The sequence below is a fragment of the Neophocaena asiaeorientalis genome, unplaced genomic scaffold (genome assembly GCF_003031525.2).
Source record: "Neophocaena asiaeorientalis asiaeorientalis breed wild unplaced genomic scaffold, Neophocaena_asiaeorientalis_V1.1 scaffold138, whole genome shotgun sequence".
NCBI lineage: Eukaryota > Metazoa > Chordata > Mammalia > Artiodactyla > Phocoenidae > Neophocaena > Neophocaena asiaeorientalis.
This window is the reverse complement of record NW_020172632.1, coordinates 1,388,722-1,411,599: the sequence shown is the minus strand read 5'-3', so window position 1 is coordinate 1,411,599 and position 22,878 is coordinate 1,388,722. Positions and strand designations below refer to the sequence as shown.

The 22,878-nt window shown below is 47.8% G+C and overlaps 1 protein-coding gene across 1 annotated transcript in view; it reads left to right on the top strand.

Moving 5' to 3' along the window:
- Positions 1–22,878, top strand: part of AGBL4 (AGBL carboxypeptidase 4) — a 1,255,618-nt gene that overhangs the window by 1,127,736 nt on the left and 105,004 nt on the right. Inside the window, exons 8-9 of the mRNA XM_024739248.1 lie at positions 1,051–1,165; positions 20,510–20,621. Coding sequence (XP_024595016.1) covers positions 1,051–1,165; positions 20,510–20,621 — 227 coding nt within the window. The remainder of the gene's footprint in view (positions 1–1,050; positions 1,166–20,509; positions 20,622–22,878) is intronic.

Here is a 22,878-nt window from a genome sequence, read left to right as displayed (position 1 = left end):
TCTCCTATCACTTTCCAGCATTACAGGAATTTCATGGAATGCCAGAGCTCCGTTTTGCCTACTTTTCTCCGGTCTCTGAGGAATAAGTAGAAACGTGGAGAAAAGGAGGGACAAGGCAAGGACTCAGTTCTCGTTTTCTCACCCCCTCTCCTGTAGATATATGCAGGCCATCGCCAGGATATCAACGACAGCAGTGACAGAGTCAGGTTTGCCCTTCAGGACAATCCCTCTGGCTACAGTGATGAGGGCTCAGTCACCGAAGTCAGATGTGGTTGTTCTCATCCAGGCCAAGTATGATGGTGGCTTAGAACAGAAGACAGGCAGAGAGATGAGGGGCAGATTTGCTAGCTTCAAGGAAGAGACTTGGAGACCCCCTGAATGTGGGAGGAGGGTCATGGAGAATTCAGCTCTTCTAAATCTGGTGACCTGAAGGCGAGGTAGTTGTTGGTGCCAGTGAGAAGCAGAGAGGGCAGCCAGCCCCAGAGTCTGGGAACAGAGGACCCTCAAAGTGGGGAAAGAAGCAGGCTTGGGGGCATTGACAAAACCTCCCTGTCCTCTTGTGACTTCTCCTTTGTGTTTCCTGGTGCACCCATCAGCCGCTTGAGGACTGAGACCCCTAAGGTCCCTGACTCCATCGTCATCCAATCCGATGGCAGCCTTTAGCTAACAGCGCGTCCATTAGGGAGCAGCTCTAAAGTTATTGTTTAGAGTTATCCTGCCTCTCCCCCATCTCTGTCTGTCAAGACCCAGGGGCCCCTCCAAGGCACAGCTCATATGCTGTCTTTTCCTGGAGGCCCACCCTGTGCTCTTTAGCAGGACATGCTCTCCCCCAGCCCATGAGCTTCAATATTACATCTTGAACTGTCTCTTGGAAACAGAGATATTATTTGTAAAATTCACTGGGCAACACCTAATCCATAGCCGTACATTCACAGTGGCGAACAACATAGGCCCAAATCACCTGTTGAGCTGTGTTTTTCCAGCTGAGGGAAATGTGCTCCTCCTTCCTGAAACACTTTGAGGTTAACCCAGGTGCTTCTCTTTCTCCAGGGATCATTGACTTCCTCGTAAGCCAGCACCCTATTGCCCGTGCCCTACGGGAACACCTGGTCTTCAAGATTGCACCCATGCTCAACCCTGATGGCGTCTACCTGGGCAATTACAGGTGAAGGACGGGAGAGAATGCTTGGATGGTGGTGTGGAAGCAGGAAGAAAAAGGGGATAGGTTTTTGAGGAAGAATTTTCAGACTACCCATGAGTTCATTAGAGGAAGTTTCACTCTGGCCCTTGAGAATATGACTGATGGGCCTTGGCTGTTTCGTTCACAGTCACCTGAGGTCACTTGCTGGAGTTTTCCGGGCAGCTTGCCAGACCAGGAATCAGGAGAGTTAATATCAGCTTTGGCACCTACTTCCTGTGTAACCTTGGGGAATTCACTTTCCCTCTCTGATGCATTGCAGTTGCTCTTGCATAATTAAGACAATGATTACTTACCTGGCAGGGCACTTGTGAGCATCAAAGGAAACGGTGGCAATGAACGTGCTTTGCAGAATATCATATGGTCGTGATAAGGGTTACTGTTCTGTTTCCCGGTTTCTTCTTGGAGAGTATTAATGAAGGAGAGTAGCATCCCAGATCACGTGAACGGCATTTTGATTTGGTGTGGGCACACCGCTAGCCCCACACTCACTCAGGTACTCACATCTTGAGCTCTTTCTCCGGGCTTAGCACCATAATTTACAGCCGAAAATTCCACTACCCGGGGAACCATCTGCTGAGAGAACATTGAATCCTCTGAGAGTGTTATTACCCTTATTTCACGGTTGAGGCAACAGACTGGCCCAAAGTCATACAACCAGTAAATCATTGACTGTCTAACTTCACTGCCTAAATTATACAGCTTGAGAGTTGATTAGTCCCACAACTCTCAAGGTAACATTCAAACTCCCCGGCTTTGACGCAAAGCTCTGTGTGACCTGGTGCCTCACCTCCCACCCTCTGGTCATAGAACTGTTGCCCTGCTCACTCTAAGGGAGGCCTGGTTCCTTACACAGGTCCTGCTGGTGCCTGATACCTTACCTTCATAAAGACCCTCTGTCCAGAACCTCCTGGTCCCTTCCTCATTTCACTAACCCTTCCTCACAACTCAGCTCATGCCTCTTCTTCTAGAAAACATTCTGCAAACCCCCAAACAGAATTGGTCCTTCCCTTCTCTGAGCTCCCACGGGCCTGGCTACTGAACATGTCTTATCCTATTGCATGGACCCCACTGGCCCTAAAGCCACCAGAGGGAAAGCACTGAGCCTTAATGGTCCTTGTGTCCCCGGTGCCTGTCAGCAGGGATCAGCACATAGTAGATGCTCAAAAAGAATTTGGTGGATATGAGAGAAGGAAAGGGATGACTTTACTGAGGAAGGCACTGAGGCTCAGGTATGAGATGGGACTTGCCCAAGTTCAGTGGCAGAGCTCAGACCAGAACCCACATTGCCTGACATCCCATCAGGCCCATTTTAAACAGAGCTGGTTTCATGCTTTCCCAGAATGTGACAGTTGGGTCCACTGGGGCTTCCTAGTACCCCTGGGTATGAGTTAGAGAGAACCCATGGGATGCATGATGCCTTAGTTAAAGACAGTTTTGCTTCCTCTATTAACTGGCTCAAGCGATGGCTTATTAGCACTGGCAGGTTTTATGGCTGCTGCAGGCCTGGGAGCAGTGCCTTTCCACCTTCGCTGGACAGAATACGCTGTTAGTGATAATGTTGGTGGAAGGACCATTTGATTGATGTTAACGTTTATGTTTAATTACAAGAGCGGCCGTGGTCAGAGAGAGGTCAGGACTGTTCACTACACACACTTATTCATGTCATCATCTGCTGTCCCGGGATGACCAGTTGGAAAGAGGTCTGTGACCTTGGCCAAAATGCCTCCTCTCTCTGGGCTTCAGATGGCCAGGGGGCTGCTGCTGGGGAGCTGGCTGCTTCCTACATGCCCTCAAGCTGTCCAAATTTTGTGATTTGGGGATTTCAGGATAAAAGAGCTCCACTCCTCAGAAACGGTTCTGTACTGAAGTTTAAAAGCCCCACGTTCTCCTAGTGAGAATGTGTGATTCTCGTTATGAGAGTTGAAGAAAATCTCTAACCACAGGCATTAGTCCTGTTGCTGAAATAGCTGAGTAGCAACAAAGAGCCTATCATGAGAATTCACCATTCATGTTTGGGAGAATGTAAAAAATAGTGGTCAAGACTCCAGATGGATAACTTCAAGGTGCCTTAGAGGTCCTGTAGGCCAGCCCCAGCACGGTGTCCCGTGGTTTGGCTGGGACTTGTCCAGGCATTATGGGGGAAGAAAGATTTGGAGTTCAAGTGAATTTGGGAAACACAGAGTTAAGCAAAATTAAACAAGTTCTTTCCCAATAAGACTTTTCAGTTTTGAATATGCTAATAAACAGGAATCCCAAGAGCGGAATATAGTGTCCAGTGTTACCCAAAGGAACCCTTTTCCTAAAGAGCTTGCTACCCCTCCAGCCCATCACCCGCTCCACCACTACCCCGCGTCCAGAGGCGGCAGGGTTTCTGAAACCCAATCTGTGAAAGGCCACTACGAGAATTCCTCTTGCCACCCAGCACCGTGTGTCAGGCGTTCACACACTTATTTGATCCTCGTAATAACTCTATGGAGGAGGGTCTCTGAAGCTTTCTCTGCTTGCAGATAATAAAGACCTACTCCGATTAGCGTGAGTAGAGGAGGAAAAGCCGGAGGGAGTCGGGGGGAGGAGCGAAGGACAGAAGGCGGCCGGTGGGAAGGAAGGATGCTTGTCAGAACTTCCGGGCAGCACACACAGCCCCACTCACAGACCGCCTTGCAGCGCTGGGGTCAGCCCCACCTCCCTCACGTGCTCCCTGACCTTCACTCTCTACACCTCCCCTCAGGACGTTCAGTCTCTCAAGCCTCAGTGACATTGAATAAATAACCTGCCTTAAGTCGTGTGGCCTGTGAGGAGTGGGCAGGGGTGCAGGCGTGCCCCGGCCGAGCTGTGCTCCTGGGCTGTCCTATACCTGCTGCTGGCACCACACACGCCAGACCCAGTGAAGAGCAGCAGACAGGCCTGTCCTGCAGGTGCCTCTTCTCCCCCGACCCCGCTTCCTCTTCCTCCTTCTCCTTCCTCCACATTAAAGAACCATAAAATCTAGTCTAGAAAGGAGAGTAAGACTTCCCAGATTTGATCACGCAAAGCTTTTATTTAATAATACAAGTACCGGGCTTCCCTGGTGGCGCAGTGGTTGAGAGTCCGCCTGCCGATGCAGGGGACGCGGGTTCGTGCCCCGGTCCGGGAAGATCCCACGTGCCGCGGAGCGGCTGGGCCCGTGAGCCATGGCCACTGAGCCTGCGCGTCCGGAGCCTGTGCTCCGCAACGGGAGAGGCCACAGCAGGGAGAGGCCCGCGTACAGCAAAAAAAAATAAAAATAAATAATAATAATAATACAAGTACCTGTTCCATGGTATTTATAGTAGAATAGACAAGGTGCACTCTGGCATTTAATGGCCGATGATGGCAGCTGTCCCATGAGAGAGAATGCATTTTATGTAAGAGAGCAGCAGTGTTTACTTACTAGACTACTGTATGTGCTCCCAGACTCCGGCTTATGGGAGGAGTAGAGAGGGCCAAAGTTACAGCAACCACAGTGCACTCTCCAGTGGCCCTCTAGGACAGTTAGATGGTGTAACGGTAGAAACAATGAAACTATGGCATCTAATAAAAACACAGAACGACTCTACCCTCGTCTCACTTACTACACTCCAGCAACACTGGCCATTTTTTTCAGTTCAGGGCTGAGGTTTAATGCCGCTTCACAGAAAGGCCTGCCTAGATTCTCCAAAATAAATTCGGTCTCCCATGACACTCTTTCAGAGCACTCTGTACTGTCCTTTCAGAGCCCTGGCCCCAATTCGTAATCACGTGACTATCTATTTAATGACTGTCTCCACCTCTAGACTATAAACTCCATGAAGTCAGGACTTCATCCCCAAAGCCTGGCCTGGTGCCCAGCATAGAACTGGCCTTTGATATGTATTATCTAAATGAATACATACACACCACAGCAGTGTTTCGCAACTGTGCCACGGCACGGAGCTCCAGTCCCCAGGCAAACTAGTCATCACCACATGCCATCAGCTCCCAACCCTTTACTTTCAGCAACATGGCCTCCTAACCCCAGTTGTTTTGATTTTATGCTGTTGTGACATAAATACTGTGATGAGCTGCTGTAATGATTTAGTGAACTCTGGGTTCAGAGGCACACTTTGTTATTGTACATTACATCTAAAAACCACCTTTCATCATTACCGCGACTCTCTGAGAAAGTCAGTTTTTATTGTACCCATTTGAGCAAAGGGGAAACCAAGTCTGCAGAGGTGAAGAGCCCGTTCAAGGTCCTATGGTGTGTCCAGGACTCTCCACACTCCCAGACACTGCCTGTGCCTTACAAGCTGGAGGTGGAAGCAGAGAACTAACAGTCTAACTTTCCCCGCTCTCCTGAGTCTTCTAGTCTTGGGGCAAGACACTTCTCTCCCTTGGCCTCAGTTTCCCCCTGCCCTGTTGGAAGAGGAAAATGAAGTGAAAGGCACACTTCATCATTTAGTAGAAGTACTAGGGAGAGGCTCTGTCAAGAATGGTACAGCTATAGCATGGATGAATCTTGGGGACCTTATGCTAAGTGTAATAAGCCAGACACAAAAAGACAGATTTTTTATGATTCCACTAATATGAAGTACTTAGAGTAGTCAAAATCATAGAGACAGAAAGTAGAATGGTGATTTCCAGGGGCTGGGTTGAGGAGCGGGGAAGAGAGTTATTGTTTAATGGGTATAGAGTTTCGGTTTTACGAGATGGAAAGAGTTTTGGAGATGGTTGCACAGCGTTATGAATACTTAATACCACTGAATTGTACACTTAAAAATGATGAAAATGGTAAATTTTACGTTATGTGTATTTTATCACAATAAAAAAATAACGGTATGACTTACCAATGCAATTTGAGCATCTTTGGAGAGTTCTAGGGGCATCTCGGGGCTAGGAGCTTTGAGGGATGAACGCTGTAACTTCAGGTGTCATCGAGCCGAGAGCTACAAGGCAGTGGTTGGAAGGCCTTTGGGGTCGGGGGGATGGGCTGAGTCAGGCTTCGGCGGCTGGCGATTCTCACTGTCCTGCAGTAGGTGTGGCTGGTCCCACACAGTGCGACTCTTGATCTCTCTCTCTGCCACATTCTCCTCCCATCACTTCCTCTACAGAGAGGACAACCTCCATCCCCACCCGTACCCCGCTGCGCCTGTGTGACGTGCAAGGTGCCTTGCATTTGGAAAACAGACTCTTCATCTCCATATGACAATATGAAACCCTGCATCGGGCTTGCATTTCTTAATTAGGTGCTTGTCATCGTGTATTCCATAGAGCCACGTATAAGTAGTCATAGACCTTTGAATAAATTTATTGGTTTTATTTATGTTTTGGGGCATAAAAATCTATAATTACCAGGTACAGCCTCCATATAACCGGTATTTAATGACAATTACTTTTTGTTACCATAGAAATGAGTCCAAAGTAGTTACCCATAATTTCTCATCTCCCAAACCTTACACATGCTGAATTGCAATATTACCATAGTAATTGCCTATCAGTCATCATAAAATACGCAGTTCCCCAAAGGATAGCAGGATGCTGTGGACTTTCTCATTTTGGGGAAGCCTCAGTGCTTCTTGGGAGTGTGGAGGTGGGGGAGAGGAGTAGACCTCCATGGGTGGTGTAGAAATGATTCCGCTTTATCGCACGACACTGCAGACCCTGTGGTGGAAACGGATGCAGCTACGACCCGCAGACTCGCAACGCATTATGTCTCTCGGCCCTGGTGAGCCTCACGTAGCAAAGAATGCTCCAGCGCAGTAAATCCATTTAACTAAGGTTTGTCAGGGGCCTGCTGAGTGTCGGTCCCTGTGCTACGCCTTAGGGGAGCAGACGGAAATCAGAGGCGGTCCTTGGCAATAAGAAGCCCAGTGTTTGTACTAGAGGTGTGAGTGTGAGGCTGTGGAGGCCTAGGTATAATCAGAGCTAATGTCTAAGTACCTACTAAGCACACATTATACATATCATCTCCTCTGACCCTCCCAACAGCCCGGAGGTGGAGGGAGTATTATGGCCCCTTCTTAATTAGAGAAGCAAATTGAGGCCCAGAAACACCAAGGAACTTGCCCCACGTCCCCCAGCAGGAAGGTTACGAATCCAGGCAGGCCAACCCTGGCCTGCTACAGATTCATCCCCCTGCTACACTGTATCCTGAAAGCAGGAAGTGCTTCCTTCTGACTGGGGGTGATGAGGGCGGGTTTTTGAAGGGCGGATGGTATATAGGAGCTCACCAGACATAAAAGGAGATAAGGAGAGATTTGCACAGCAAACATCATTAAGTATGGCAGAGGGTGAAACATCAGAGGAAGTATTTCCAGCACGCACACATACATGCACACACACAGACACACACACAGATACACACAGATATACACACCACACGAGACACACACACATACACACACTCACCCACAGACATTGGAACTGACCAACCTTGCCCACCTCAACATCCAAAGGGGGCAACATTTTTAACTGTCCAAAATAGAATAGAACATAAAATTAGCTGTGTAAAATGTAAAATACATGTCAATATTCTATTTGACAGCATAAAACTGCATTTTTCATCAACTAGAAATGGAAACAGAGATCCACTGCAAGTTGCCTCACCAAGCGATATCTGCCAGCCCCTTCTCACTGTGCCTCCTTCCCCACCCAGGCCTCATGTCCCCCCCTTGCTGCCTATCCGTAGCCTCACCAGCCTTGGAGTGGGATGGGACCTCAAAGACCTCTTGTCCAGTGCCCTGCCCAGGGCAGGGAATACTTAAGAAGTGCTGCACTGCTGCCAGCTCTGACTGTTAGGGGGTGTTTATGTCCAGGCTAAACCTGATAGCCCATCACCTCTGCTTTCTACCCCTGAAAGATTAGTCGGGTCCAGTCCATCTTTTACATAGTAGCCCTTCAGCTGTTTGAGGATTGCGTGTCCCCACTCCTCACTCACTCTACCCCTGCCAGCACCTGTTCTCCAGCCTGAACATCCCCAAAGCCTTACAAATTTTCATATGTAATCTGAAATCCATTCCTCTCCCCGTCCTTACAGCTGTGCTCCGAACATACTCCGGATGTTTGTCGTGGTCTGTATTTGCGGCATGGGGTCCAGGATGGAACAGTTATAATGGCAAGAATGATGCGGTGATGGTGGTGGTGATGACATTGACGACGATGATAGTGGTGGTGGTGCTGATGGTGACTAGTTAATATCTATTGAACGTCCTGGGCCTGACCCTATTCTGGGTGTTCTGCATGTATTGTTTAATTCTCAGAACAACTCTCATTATTCTCATTTTACAGATGAGGAGACTGTGAGGAGACTGAGGCCTAGGTAGATTAGGTAACTCCCTTAAGTTCATAGAGCTAGCTAGAGGCATAGGAGAAGGAAGGGACCACCACAAGCCTAATTCTGGGGATGTACTTCTCCTGGTACAGCCTACATGCCCATCGCTATCTGACACTGAGCTCTCGTCAACCTAAATCTTTCCACTTGTATTCCTGCTAAGTCACAACCCTCACCACCCCCCCACCCCACCTCCTCTGAGAACCTTACAAGGAGGCGTGGACTGGGCGGAAATCACGCTGCCTTTTTGAACAAAGAGGAAACCAGGCCACAGAGAGACTAAGTAACTTGCTCAAGGTCACACAGGGAGTGAGCCACGTAGTTATTTAAGATGAAACGCAAGTGACGCAGGAGCCAGACAAAGCCTTACCTCCCAGAGACTCTCTCCCGCTTTATGTAACCTGCGTGATGTTTCCACAGAGGCTGAAAGGACACTGGGGCAGGCAGCGTAATCAGGCGTCTAACCCACGAGTGCACACAGCTAAAACCAATTATTCAAATGAGCTTCCCAGCCAGGTTCCTCAGAAAAGGCCAGATGGCTAGATGTCTACGGAGGCAGTTCCCCATCTCTGTCCCCGCAAGCAGCTGAATAGCCTTTCAAAGTTAGAGTTGATAGTGAGTTGATTTTAATAACTGATTCTACAGTGAAGACAGGCCCCTGAGGAGACAGTAAGCCAGTTAGTGGCTGGGGAGTCCGGAGGAGCAAAACAATATGATAGAATCAAGAACTTTATCGTTCCCAGTCTTAGTTCCTAAACCGCTGCTGGAATAGTGTCAGTTCTCTATGTGCAATCCTTCCGGGGCTCCGCATTGACCATCAGAAGCAGCCTATCCTCTTTAGCCTGGTCTTCAAGGCGGACACAGCATCCAGGAAGCTCCTCCTCCTTCATCTCCCACTGTCCGCCTTGCCCTGTGCGCAAATGCTCACCCGGCACACACTTCGTCCTGAGCATCCCCAGGGATCTGAGGTGGGCTTGGCCACGTGCTTGCCCTCAAGGAGGAGGCGCTGGTGAGATGACTCCTGAGAGGAGAGTGGGAGTTAGTTGGGTGAAGAGATGAGCAACACATTCTCTACCAAAGGAATAATAATGTTAAATAACAACAGTGATGATAACAATGCAAACATTAATGGAATTATACAAGCTGTCGGACCCTATTCTAATAGTTGTTTTTTTTGTTGTTTTGTTTTTTTACATCTTTATTGGAGTATAAGTGCTTTACAATGGTGTGTTAGTTTCTGCTTTATAACAAAGTGAATCAGTTATACATATACATATATCCCCATATCTCCTCCCTCTTGCGTCTCCCTCCCTCCCACCCTCCCTATCCCACCCCTCTAGGTGGTCACAAAGCACCGAGCTGATCTCCCTGTGCTATGCGGCTGCTTCCCACTAGCTATCTACCTTACGTTCGGTAGTATATATATGTCCATGCCATTCTCTCACTTTGTCACAGCTTACCCTTCCCCCTCCCCATATCCTCAAGTCCATTCCCTAGTAGGCCTGTGTCTTTATTCCTGTCTTACCCCTAGGTTCTTCATGACATTTTTTTTTCTTAGATTCCATATATATGTGTTAGCATACGGTATTTGTCTTTCTCTTTCTGACTTACTTCTCTCTGTGTGACAGACTCTAGGTCCATCCACCTCATTACAAATAGCTCAATTTCGTTTCTTTTTATGGCTGAGTAATATTCCATTGTATATATGTGCCACATCTTCTTTATCCATTCATCCGATGATGGACACTTAGGTTGTTTCCATCTCCTGGCTATTGTAAATAGAGCTGTAATGAACATTTTGGTACATGACTCTTTTTGAATTATGGTTTTCTCAGGGTATATGCCCAGTAGTGGGATTGCTGGGTCGTATGGTCGTTCTATTTGTAGATTTTTAAGGAACCTCCATACTGTTCTCCATAGTGGCTGTACCAATTCACATTCCCACCAGCAGTGCAAGAGTGTTCCCTTTTCTCCACACCCTCTCCAGCATTTATTGCCTCTAGATTTTTTGATGATGGCCATTCTGACCGGTGTGAGATGATATCTCATTGTAGTCTAATAGTTTTTAATGTATTATTCCCACTGGACATGTAGGGGTGATAACTCATCATGCTCTTCCTCCCACTCTCAGCCTACTTCCACCAACATAGGAGGAGATACAGGGGTCAGAAAGATAGAGGTCAGAATATTAAATTTATTATTGAAAAAAGAATTTGCAAGGCATGGCTTATATCTGTGACCAAAATTGACCTCCTTATACGTCACCCCAAAGTTCAACTTCCCCACCAGCCACAAGCTGAGTGGGAAGGAAGCTGCCTCCCAGAAGGCACACCAAGTGGAGGAGAGGAGGACAGAACGGACCCTCCCTGCAGGGTCACAGATCCAAACAAGCTGTGCCAGGAGGGCCAGGCCCAACAGTTTCTGCTCCTTGTATCAGATTGACCCATCAGATAAGTTCCATCCCCTCCCTTGGGAAGAGGATGCAAGGGGATGGAGACGAAGAGCCATTTTCCTGATTCCTGGGGACTAAAAGTTCCCATTGGGATTGAAAGCAAAGGGAGGTTTCTCCCAACAGCCCCATGAAACTATGAAGTAGGTTCTTATATTATCCTGGGCCCTCCAGGGTCTTACCCAGGCAGTGTGGCTCTGGAGTCCACACTCACTCACAGTTCACATAGAGCTGTGAACTCACTTGCCCAAGGTCCCATGTGAGGGAGATCTAGGAGTCAAAACCAGCAAGCTGACTCGAAGCCCAAGTGCTCAGCCTCTGAGCCCTGCTGCCTGAACCCCGAGTGAACAGGAGCCCTGAGCCCACTACCAGGTGGTCTGGCGTGGCTAGTGCACACGGTCAGGGCTGCAGCCTATGGTGTAGGTTCACACACTGCACAAAGGCTAAGAGAGCAGATGGAGGCTGACGAGCCTTGCCACTTGGAGGTGTTGCACCAGCCCGCAGAAGGGTGTGCCTTTTTGTAACTAGCTCATAGGACATATAATGTGCAAGCCTTGCATGGTGTACAGGTTGGGGGACATGATGCAAGAAGCTTAAGGAATAAGTTGGGACTAGTTTGTGGAGGACCCTGAGTGTCATACCAAGATGAAACCATAAGACCAGCTAACACGTGTATAGCGCTTATGTCAAACAAGACGGTGTCCCCAGCATTTACACGGCTGATCTCATTTAATCTTTTTAACAACCCTCTGAGGTAGGCAGAATCCACATTTTGCAGATCAGGGCTGAGGCACAGAGAGGTTAAGCCACCAGCTAATCCATGGGCCCTCCAGGGTCTTACCCAGGCAGTGTGGCTCTGGAGTCCACACTCACAACCTAAGCCGCTTCTCAGGCTCAGACCAGGTGGGCAAGGGTCTCGCCAGCTCCCAGATCTGTGAAGACCTAAAGGACTTTTCTTTCCCTTATGCTTCCTCTGCCTCTTTTCATTAAAGGAATGGAAATAGCCTTCCTAGCCCCAAGGGCCAGTACTGCACACTCCTTTAGAAAACGTGCCCCCTTGGGCCTTTAAAATGGTTCTTTTTACTCTTTGTAAGTGTTCTTACAGAGAAAAAAATAATCCAGTAGTTCTGGAATGGACTTTCAACTCTATCCTTACATAGCTGTGTGACCTTGGCCTCAGTTTCCCCATCTTTGAAATGGAGAGATTGGGTTTTATGGAATCTTGGGTCCTTCTATTCGGTGACTGGCTCTCAAAATCGCTTTAAGCCTCAGGGTGGAAATATCCCCCAAGCCCGGGTGTTTGTTGCTGACCAGCAGGAGCCAGAAAGGAGGGGGCTGAATCTCGGAGCACACAATCTCCACGGGAAGGGAGAGGGTGCTCCAATGACAGTTCTCCTTGTCCACCAGGAATAAGCTCCAGGAGAAAGGGCCCCGGGAGTCTAGTGTTAGACATGACCCCTTCCCCAGGTGTGGTCTCATCACCCCCTTCCCCAATCCTACCACCTTGCCAGAAGGACCACCACTACAGGGTCAAGACCATGCCGATCCTTGGAGGTTGGAACCCTGAGTGCTCATGCTGGCTCTGCTATGAAACTTGGGCATGTCCAGGGCCTCCTCCCGTGGACTTGCAATTTGTGCACTGCACAAAGGCTCCTGGTCAGGGGGTCAAGGTGGGCTGCGACTCTGCTCCCGACCCCACGTCTGGCCAGAACAAGTGACATAATTTTGTACTTCACCCACCCAGAAGGGGCACCTGTTTCTAAATTGTCAGCCTGGAGCGGGGTGGGGGGGGCACCTTTTGTCAATTTGCATAAAGGTACCTTTTGTGCTAGGTCCTATTTGAGAGCCAGTTTCCCCATTTAAAAATTAAGGGTGTTGGGACTTCCCTGGTGGCGCAGTGGTTAAGAATCTGCCTGCCAATGCAGGGGACACGAGTTCGAGCCCTGGCCCTGGAAGATCCCACATGCCGCGGAGCAACTAAGCTCATGCGCCACAACTACTGAGCCTGTGTTCTAGAGCCTGAGAGCCACAACTACTGAAGCCCACCTGCCTAAAGCCCATGTTCCGCAACAGGAGAAGCCACCACAATGAGAAGCCCACACACCACAAAGAAGAGTAGCCCCCGCTCGCCACAGCTAGAAAAAGCCCACACGCAACAACGAAGACCCGACGCAGCCAAAAATAAATAAATTTATTTAAAAAAAAAATTAAGGGTGTTGCATCCACCCCTCACCTCACATGAGTTCCTCAGGCCCTGAGCTGACTCCCAGGGCTGCTAAGAGAGAATAGAGTGATGGTTAAGAACATAGGCTTTAGAGCTGCGCACACCAGGTTCAAGTCCTGCCTCTGTCCCTGGTCCTTGCTGAGCTAGGGGCAAATTACTTAACCTTTCTGTTTATTTCCATTTCTTCAGTTTAACTGCGAGTTGGCTGTGTACCTGACACTGGGCTAACACTGAAGACTGGATGGCAAATGAAATTGATTTAGTCTCTGCCCTCCCAGTGCTTTTAGGTCTTTGAGCAAAACATGAATTTGTCCAAGGTCATAAAACTACGCAGTGGTCAATCTGGGACTCAAACCCAAATCCTTCTGAATTGGAACCTATGTAATTATCCATCCTCCTTCTCTGCCTCCACAGCCTGGGTCACATCCTTGCTGCGATCATCTAAGAAGGAATGTGAGGGAAATGCTTTAAATATCTCGGTGGTGGTGACGGGGAGGTGATTGTTATAATTATCCCTCGTGTGTGTGTTTGAGACAAAGGACACTGCCCGCTCCCCTCTGTCTCCACCACAGCAGAGCCCAGCCCACCTGCTAAGCATTTTGCAGGAGCTGTTGATGACAGCTTGTCTGGCATCCTGACACCGGCCAATCAATAGAGCTGGAAGGTGCCTCAGGCCAAGGGCAATTGAATCCCAACCTCTTAGTGGCATTAAATAAAGCAATATTTATTTTGCTTTTGGTGCAAATATACTTAATCCAATGCAGCTCATTGATAATGCTGAAAAACTGCTGTGTTTGAGGGACGATTGCATGCGTGCCGCATACATCTCCCCTTGTCAACGCCACCCTTCCAGGAACACACAGCCCTGCCGTGCTCAGGACAAGACTGACCTGGAGGCACCAAACTGCCTTTTTCTCCACCCTTTAGAGGATATGAAAAGGAAATCACAAGGAGGGGAGTTAAAATCATTGCTCTCATTCCAGCTGCCATTATTGCAACAGGGATGAGGCACATCGCCCTTCACAAGATGGAGCTATTTATTTGCCATTTAAATAATGTTCTCTGGAACCATGTATCCCTGCCGTTGGGGAGAAGAGAAGGAGAGAAATACTGGAAGAGCAGACAGAGGAGTAGCCTAGCAACTCTTTCACAGATCACATAGCCTCCTTGATGGCTGGGGGGACCCCAAAGGGTCACTGGGTTCAGTAAGACCTGGGTTTGAATCCCAGCTCTATATTCTAGTAGCTATCAAGTGACCTTCTCAAAGTCATATCTCTCTTGGATTTTATTTGCTCGTTTATAAAATGGGGAGAAATACTACCTACCTCACTTGGCTATTGTGAGAGTGTCTAGCATGTAACAAGTGCTTAAATATTTTTCAAAATATGTCTTCAAGTAATTATCTAAACCTTGTTTACAAACCTTCAGGGGATTTGTTCATGCACTTGTGAATCTATTCAATAATCTATTTATTCAATAGATATATTGAACCTTCTCAGCACCTCAGCCTATAGTAGGGAAGTTGGAGTGGAGGTAGGCAAGAGGACACAGACATATTCCCTGACCTCATCGGGCTCACAGTTTGGAAGAAGAAAGAAAAGGTACTCAAGAGTATCTCCAACTCAAGAGGAAGAAGTTATATATAAACTTGACTTTCATAAATTTGGGTTTTCTAGAATGGTCCTAATGTCAAATATTCAATATTCTTGGTGCCATAGATAGCCCCACTCATGTCAGAACATGGGTCCTGATTTTGAGCTCATGCAGAAATTTTACCTTGAAAATAAATAGCAGAATAGTAGAGGACCAAGGAGACACAGGCCCAGAGCAGAGACCCCAGATTTCATACTAAGGGACCCTAAAGTGGCAACCATAGGGGTGAGAGCCGGGCATCTGGAGGTCATCTTGTCCATTCCCCTGTCTTTAGGCAGCTGAAACCACTGAAGAGTAAGAACCTGCACCAGCAGTGCCTTCCCAGTGCCTATAGCCCAGGGAAGGACACAGCACAAAACACAAGCATAACACTGTTAGAAATGCCTAGAATTTCCAAGCTTTCTACTTCCCTCACTTCGCACATACCATGAACTCTGCCTGGCATGCTCTCTCATGTCTTGACTTTGGCAAACTCCCATCTTCTCTTCAAAGCTCTGAGCAATGTGAGAGCTCCTAGAGGCAAGGACTGGGTCTGACGCAAATCTCAAATGTTGGAAAACGCGTGTAATTAATGTTAAGATATTGGTAACCCTTAACTATTTGGCATTTCTTTTAAAAACTGTATCAATCCTTTTTCTAGAATATTTTGTTCTCCTTGTATTTCAACTTCCCTTTATTCAAAACGTATGCTTCCTCCAAGTCCCTAACATTGGAGGTAAAGTCCAATTATTGATGCTTTTGAATCACTTAATGAGAGAGCTGGAAGAGTCCTCCATGAGTGAGGTATAACACCCTCGTTTTACAGAGAAGAGCATGGAGCCCAGGGGAGGGAGGTGACTTTCCCAAGATGATATAGATATTAGAGGTGAGACCTGTCCCCCAGCCCCTAGCCAGGGCTCCTGCAACTTTACTAAGATGTTTTCTTCAATAAATAGCACTCTTTCTACTGATAGACTGGTTGCCAATAGAAGCAGTCTTTAAAAATCATCTCAGAAAAACCCAGCACAGGTACTACTGATTTCAGAGTTCCGCAAATGCTTTAGCTTCTGAAGAGCTCCAGGATTCTTGGGGATTGGGTTGTCTTTGAATCACCAGCCATACTCTGCTTTCATCTGTAGGCTGGATCAAGGAGTGGATCTTTCAGGATCTCTCACCAATAACACTTTTCCTTCAGTTTCAAATCTCACTTTTTTGAATCAGAGAGGCTTCCTGAAAGCAGTGTGGCCAGGTGTGAAGACCATGGAGCCCAGGGCCAGGACAACTGGATTCCAGTCTGGACCCTGTGGAGTACAGGTTAGGCGACCTTGGAGGAATGGCTTACCTTACCCTCTCTGGCCCTCAATGCTCCCACTTGAAAAACGCAATCCACCTGTGTGGCTGGATGGTTGTGAGAACTGTATCTTATGAGATAGGAAAATGCTTGGGAAAGAATGAAATGTTCATTCAACAACTAAGTCTTTAATGTCTACTGTAGTCCAGGCTCTTTGTCAGGTACAGGAGTACAAACACAAATACGACATCATCCTTGCACTTGAGGAATTCATGGTCCAGTGGGGAAGACAGACTCAATAATTACTATATGTTGTGCTGTAGCCACTCCGATGTGGGAGCAGTGGATGCCATGGGAGCAGAGGAAAAGCACCCATCCCACATTTGCGGAGAGTAAGTCAGCAAGCCTTCCTGGAGTAGAAGATATTTAGGTTTAGACAATTTCAACGATACCACAGTCACCACCACTGCCACTGTCATCACTGGCTACCATTTATTCAATATTCATTCTGTCTGAGGATTCTGCTGGGCCATTTACAGACACTAGTTCATGTATGCAACCCAGAAGGTCGAGGATATTATCCTCATTTTACATATGATAAAACAGAAGCCCAGAGGGGTTTTAAAAGAAGAAATTTTGAAAAGGTCACAGAGCTGGTAAGAAGTACAGCCAAAACTTAAGCCTAACTGACTCCCAAAGCTTCTGGCCTTCCCAACGTAGCCTCATTGTTCTGTGTGACTCCGTGGGGAAAGACTGAGACTGATGGGTGAAGTCACGGGAAGACAAATTTCAGCTAAAGAGGAGGAAGACTTTCTTAACAGAGCTGTCCAAGAATGGGATAAGCTGCCTGGGGAGGTGGTGAGTACCAGGTCCTGGAGGCATCATGGAACAGCCTGGTGACTTGGCCAAGACTTTGTTGAGGACATTCTTGTTCGGAAGAGGGAGAGGTAGGTAAGCTAACCATCTCAAAGGATACAGTTTATGATTAAGTCCTGTCATCAACGACAATGTTTCCTTCCAAAGTTTTAGATGCTCAGTGCGGGCTGGAAGAGCTCTCTGGGAACAGCACCCAGACCAATGGTTTTGTCTCCTTGGTAACCATCCATCGGGAAGTGGGCAATATAGGGGCCTGCTGGAATTTTCTATAAATTAGCCCACAGAGCCATACGGTTAGGGATGCTCTCAGTTAAAGAAACAGGAACTGACTCCGCCACTTAAGCAAAAATGGAATTTATAGGAAGGGGCTTACAGAACGAAGCAGAAGCTGGAAGACCAGACTTGGAAAACAACTAATTAACAGAGTAGCTCTGGAGGGCAGAAAAATTGGCTGTTGGCAGGAATAATCTATCTCTCTTCCACGGTAGCACTGCCGTATGACCCAACTCCCAGCGTGGCATCACCTAGTCCAAATTTAAGTGCTGGACAGAAGTAGCTGTTGCCTGAGTCTTGGTCTACTGCCACTGCCCTGGATGCCAAGTCATTGGGCCCATCTCTCTTCTGGGGTAAGAGAAAAGGCACCGCCACCGTGTCATCATATTTTAATGATGGAAGAACGAACTCTCCCTAATGCTGCCCCATCTAATCACAGAGTTAGGTGCTAGGAATTCCCCAAAGAAAATGGGCAAATGCCTACTACATTAAGAGGAAACAGAGCATGGGTGTGAACTCAGATCTGCCTGATTTCCAGACTGGGGAGAAAGCCAGGAGGTCATCCCTGACCACTGCTGTCTGCTGCCCACTCCAGCCCCTGATGGACCACAGACCGATTAGTCTGTGCCACTTATATAGCATGTAGCACAAAACAATGATAAAGTACAAGGAGACAACAACATAACATTTTTGATCTGCTATTATGTGCCAGAACCTGTGCTAAATTAAGTTTGTCCTCACTTAATCCTCATAAACTGGTCCTGAATTATAAATGTACATAAGCCTGTGAGCAGATCTTCTTTCTCCTGTTAGACTGTGTTTCTTGTGAGCACGGAATGTCAGACTGCTTGTAAACCGATCCTGACATCGCCCCTTCTCTCAAGCAAGTTGTTTATAACCCTCTGTGCTTCAGTTTCCACATCTGCAAAATGGGAATAATAATAGTACCTCCCTCATAAGGTTGACATAGATAAAGTATTTCACACTTAGTAAAGTACTTAATTCTTGGGACAAAGTAATGTCTGCTGACTGTGACCCCTTGACTGTGGTGATGATGCTGTTGTGACCTGCATATGACTGTTTCTGTCCCCACTCTGCCATCAGTGAGAAGCCAACACCAGCACCCAATTCATCTAAGTATAGCAATGCGAAGACGAAACAGTGAACCTCCATGCCGGGCACTCGAGGCCCTTACATTTCCCCTCCCACTCCCTTTACAGCTCACCATCACCACCTCTTCACTACATACATACATAGTACTCTGATTCAGTCAGATCAAATTGTCCACCATTCCCCCAATAGCCTGGGTGGCTTCACAGTTCCTTTCTTTGCTTGCACTTTTCCTTCTGCCCCCGACACCTGGAAAAGTTCTATTCATTCAGCAAGACCCAACTCAAATGGTTTTTCCTCAGTGAAGCCTTTCCCTGTGTGTCCCCACGAAACATTCGTTATTCTCCCACAGGGTTCCCAGCCAGCTTACTTTAAGTGATGGGGGAAATTATTATTATTTACTCCCCAACAACAACCCAACCACCTTGAAGGAGGGGTCCTCAGTAGAATCCTCTATTTTTCTGAGTAAGATGAGCAGTGGGGATGTAAATGTAACAAGCTGAGAGGGAGTTGAGTTTTATTACTTAAGGAAATAGAGGGGGTGGGAAAATAAGTAGGGATGGGTAAAATAGTAAAATAAGATGGGATAGAAAAGAAAAGGGGGACAATTTGAGCAAAGAAGGGGGGGAAAATTTGGCAAAAAGTTCATCAGTTTTGAATCTGGTTAAAAATCTGTGAAGAGCAGAATTTTATCCTATAGGTGATGGAGAATCATAGATGAACCTTTTTTTTTTTTTTTGTGGTACGCGGGCCTCTCACCGCTGTGGCCTCTCCCGTTGCGGAGCACAGGCTCCGGATGCACAGGCCCAGCCGCTCCGCGTGCATGTGGGATCCTCCCGGACCGGGGCACGAACCCGTGTCCCCCGCATCGGCAGGTGGACTCTCAACCACTGCGCCACCAGGGAAGCCCCCATAGCTGAATCTTGATCAAGAAGGCAAGATTGTCAGATCTGTGTGGGAGACGTTCTGGGGACAGGAAGAGGATGGATGCGGTGATTTGAGTTGTGTGCAAGAACAGGGTTTCTGAAGTTGCCCCTCAGCCTGGGCTGGCCTGGAGAAAGCCTACAGTGTGCAAAGGCCCAGCAGAGGGAAGCGTGGGCCCAGAGACCTGGGGGTGGTGCATCTTTCCAAGGACAAGCAAGGCTTTGAGTCGATCTGGAGGTAAAAAGGGAAGGAAGAGGGATAGGAGGAGACCAGAGGTCACGGTCCCACTTGCCCTGGTGAAGTAATTAATGTGCCCATGGGAAATTGTGGAGAAGGTGGGAAGTGTAGCCTTCACTGAGCAGGTGACCTGTGAGCAAAAACTGGCACTAAGTGAGAACGAATCACTCAGCTACCTGGAGGAAGAGGCTTCCAGGCAGAGGGGACAGCCTGTACGAGAGCCCCTGGGCTGGAAGCACTCAGTTTGTCAGAGGAACAGTAAGAGGCCAGAACCTGGCACAGAAGAAGCAGGAGTGACCGTGTTAGGAGCTGAATTCAGAGAAGATAACGGGTGGACCACATGGGCACTTGTAGCTGGTGGTAAGGACTTTGGTTCTTACTCTGCATCTAGCAGAGAACCATTTGAGCAGAGAAGGGACACCATCAGACTTATGTTTTAATAGGATCACCCTGGGTGTTGTGTGGAAAAGGAGGAGGGTATGTAGGGTGAGAGGTGGGGTAGGATGATGCAAGGGTGGAAACAAGACCAGGTAAGAGATTATTACAATACTCCGGACCTTGGTCCAAGCTCAAGGTGATAGCAGTGGAGGTGATAAAAAGTGCTGGGTTCTGAGTATATTTTGAAGGTAGTCACAATGGATCGGCTGTGGGTGTGAGACAGAGAGGAACAGTGGGGAAAGCGATGGTTTCGGTCTGAGCCTTCCTTCTGGCCCTGTATTGGAGACGCGCATGCGTCTGTGGTCTCAGGGCATGGACACAGAAGTGAGACTGCTCCGCAGAAATATGTTTGAACCTCTCCGTGACTCAGTTTCTTCTTCCGTAAAGGAGGAATTATATAATAGTGACCTCATCGCGTTGTTGAAAGTGACTGAATTAACACGTGTTAAATGCTCAGCACTGTCTCTGGCAAAAAACAAACAAACACGTGCTAGGTAAGTGACATAATGACTGCTCCTGTACTGACTCTGACTTTGGGTACTGCCTAGGTGCTCTCTGATGGGGTTCGACCTGAACCGTCACTGGCTGGATCCCTCTCCATGGGCCCACCCCACCCTGCATGGGGTGAAACAGCTCATCATTCAGATGTACAACGACCCAGTGAGTAACTGAACCCCCTCAGCAGCTGCTGGTCTTATGGCTTGATCTGGGAAAGGGCAGTGTTGTACTGGGAAAGCCCACTAGGGCCTGCAAAGTACGAATTCAGGGTCAAAACCCGGGAGGGACTAGGCCTGCTGGTCTCTTCTCTGACTTGGACAAGTGCCTCCCCACCCCTCATGAATACTGGCTTCAGTTGTGGAGATCTCGTGGGGTGGAGGAAATATACCAGAGCACATTTATCAGGGCTCTTGGGTTACAAGCGAAAGAAATACAACTTGAACCAGTTTACACAGAATAGAGAAGTTTTAGAAGAGTCCCAGAGCCTCATATACAGTTGAAGACTGTAGCCTGGCCTCCTGCATCTCTAGGGAGCTTGTGTCAACTGTCACATCCAGTGGTTCCCCCACTAGAGAGTGACTCAGTCTCATATTCTAGTTCCAGTCCCAAGAGGGAATGGAGCTCCTCTGGGCAGGAACTGGAGGACACGGCCACCTCTGGGCAGGGCAACTGTGGCCCAAGAGGCAAGGATATGTAAGGACAGGACAGCCTCGCTGGAATCATGTAGTTGACCTTGGGGTGTGTGACGGTAGTGATGAATCTGTTCCTAGAGAAGAGGGCCTGCTATTCCAGAAAGAAGGGGAATGGGGATGTCCACACTGAGTTTGCTCACAGGGACATGACTTTGTGGGAAACAGGAGAAGACATTGGGATTTCATAGCTTAGAGAAGAAAGGAGGCCGACCACCATCATTCTGTCTGAAGAGTTGTGAAGGAGGATAGTCAGACATCTTCCAGGTGGAGGCCAAAGCAAGAGGTAAGGTCGATAGAGAAATAAAACTTCTTAACCATTAGAGCTGCCTGAGGACGGAGTGGGTGTGTGACCTGTGAACTTGGCCTTACTAAAAGTGTTCAACTTGAAGCTAAATGACACTGTCGAAAATAGTGCATGGAGGAGACTCAATTGTTTGGAAGACATTATAGTGAGACTACGTCTGAGTGAGTCTCTTCCAACGTTGATGATTGTGATTTATGACCCCTTGACTGCCATCAGGTGACAGACAGTGATTGCTAAGACAGCAAAGGTCCCGAAGTTGGGGTATTTCAGTGATGTACCCGTGTACCTCATTCTACTCACTCTCTTTGAAGATACCAACAAGAATATCCTAAATTAAAGAGCAGTATGTATTGACCAGGCAGAATTGTGTACATCAAAACGCAGGTATATATTAGAGCAAAGGATTAATGAAAAAGTAAGTAAGTCCTTAGGTGCAAAGTAGTTAACTCAACTGCCACTTTTATCTTCCTCTGTGATCTTTGCTTCCCTAGGTCTTTTCATAACCCACTTGCTGTCAGGGCTTACGTAGCCATAGCTTTAGTATATCTGCTTCCTTCTGCAATTCATCCCTCCTTGTCTACAGAAGAAGGTGTTAGCTATACTCTCCAAACCCTGTTATTACGCTGAACTTTTGATCCATCCTGACCACCTTTCCTGGCAGAGAAATGCTGTTTCTGAATTGTTCAGGAGGTGTCTGTTGTCAGCTGGGTTCTGTCCCCCAGACCTCGGTGTTAACTGTAGTTTCCCTGATAGAATCATGACACCTCCTTCTTCTGCCACCTTCTTATTAAAAGAGGACAGCCCCTACCTTTTTTCTGATCTGGCTGATAATAGCTATTTAATAACTCTTTGTTGAGTTGCGTTGGATTGAACATGGCAAATTGTGTTATGCCCACTGTAATATGGTTTATAGATACTAAAGAGCTATTCACAGAGGGGACAACGAGGCATGATCAAAGAAAAGACACGAGGCAGGAGAAGTGACAGAGTGGGGGGCCTCAGAAAAAAGTGGTGTTTTAGGTGAATCCCCGAGGAGAGAACTGGGGGAGGAACAGAAGGGAGGGCGTCAAGTTTGCTAAAGAGAAGAGGCATCAGCCTGCCGTTGCCATCATCAATCTGAAGTGATTGATTTGCTCCCAGGCAACTGGGCACTCGATCCTGTTACAGAATACAGATCAGGCAAGGCCGAGCTTCAGAGGTATTAGGATATCCTTTGTGCTATGACTAGATGGATCATCACCTGGTTGGACCTTAGTAAACACACTTGGATGCTGAGGGAGGTGTGGGAGCTGCCTTCTTCCTGAAAGTCCACTCCTTTACGCCCCAAGCAAGGATGTAGAACACTAACATCAGAGCCAAGCTGACCTGGACCAGGACCCTGGATCCCTCCATCTCTTCCTCTCTTCCCCGCCCCCCTGCCCAG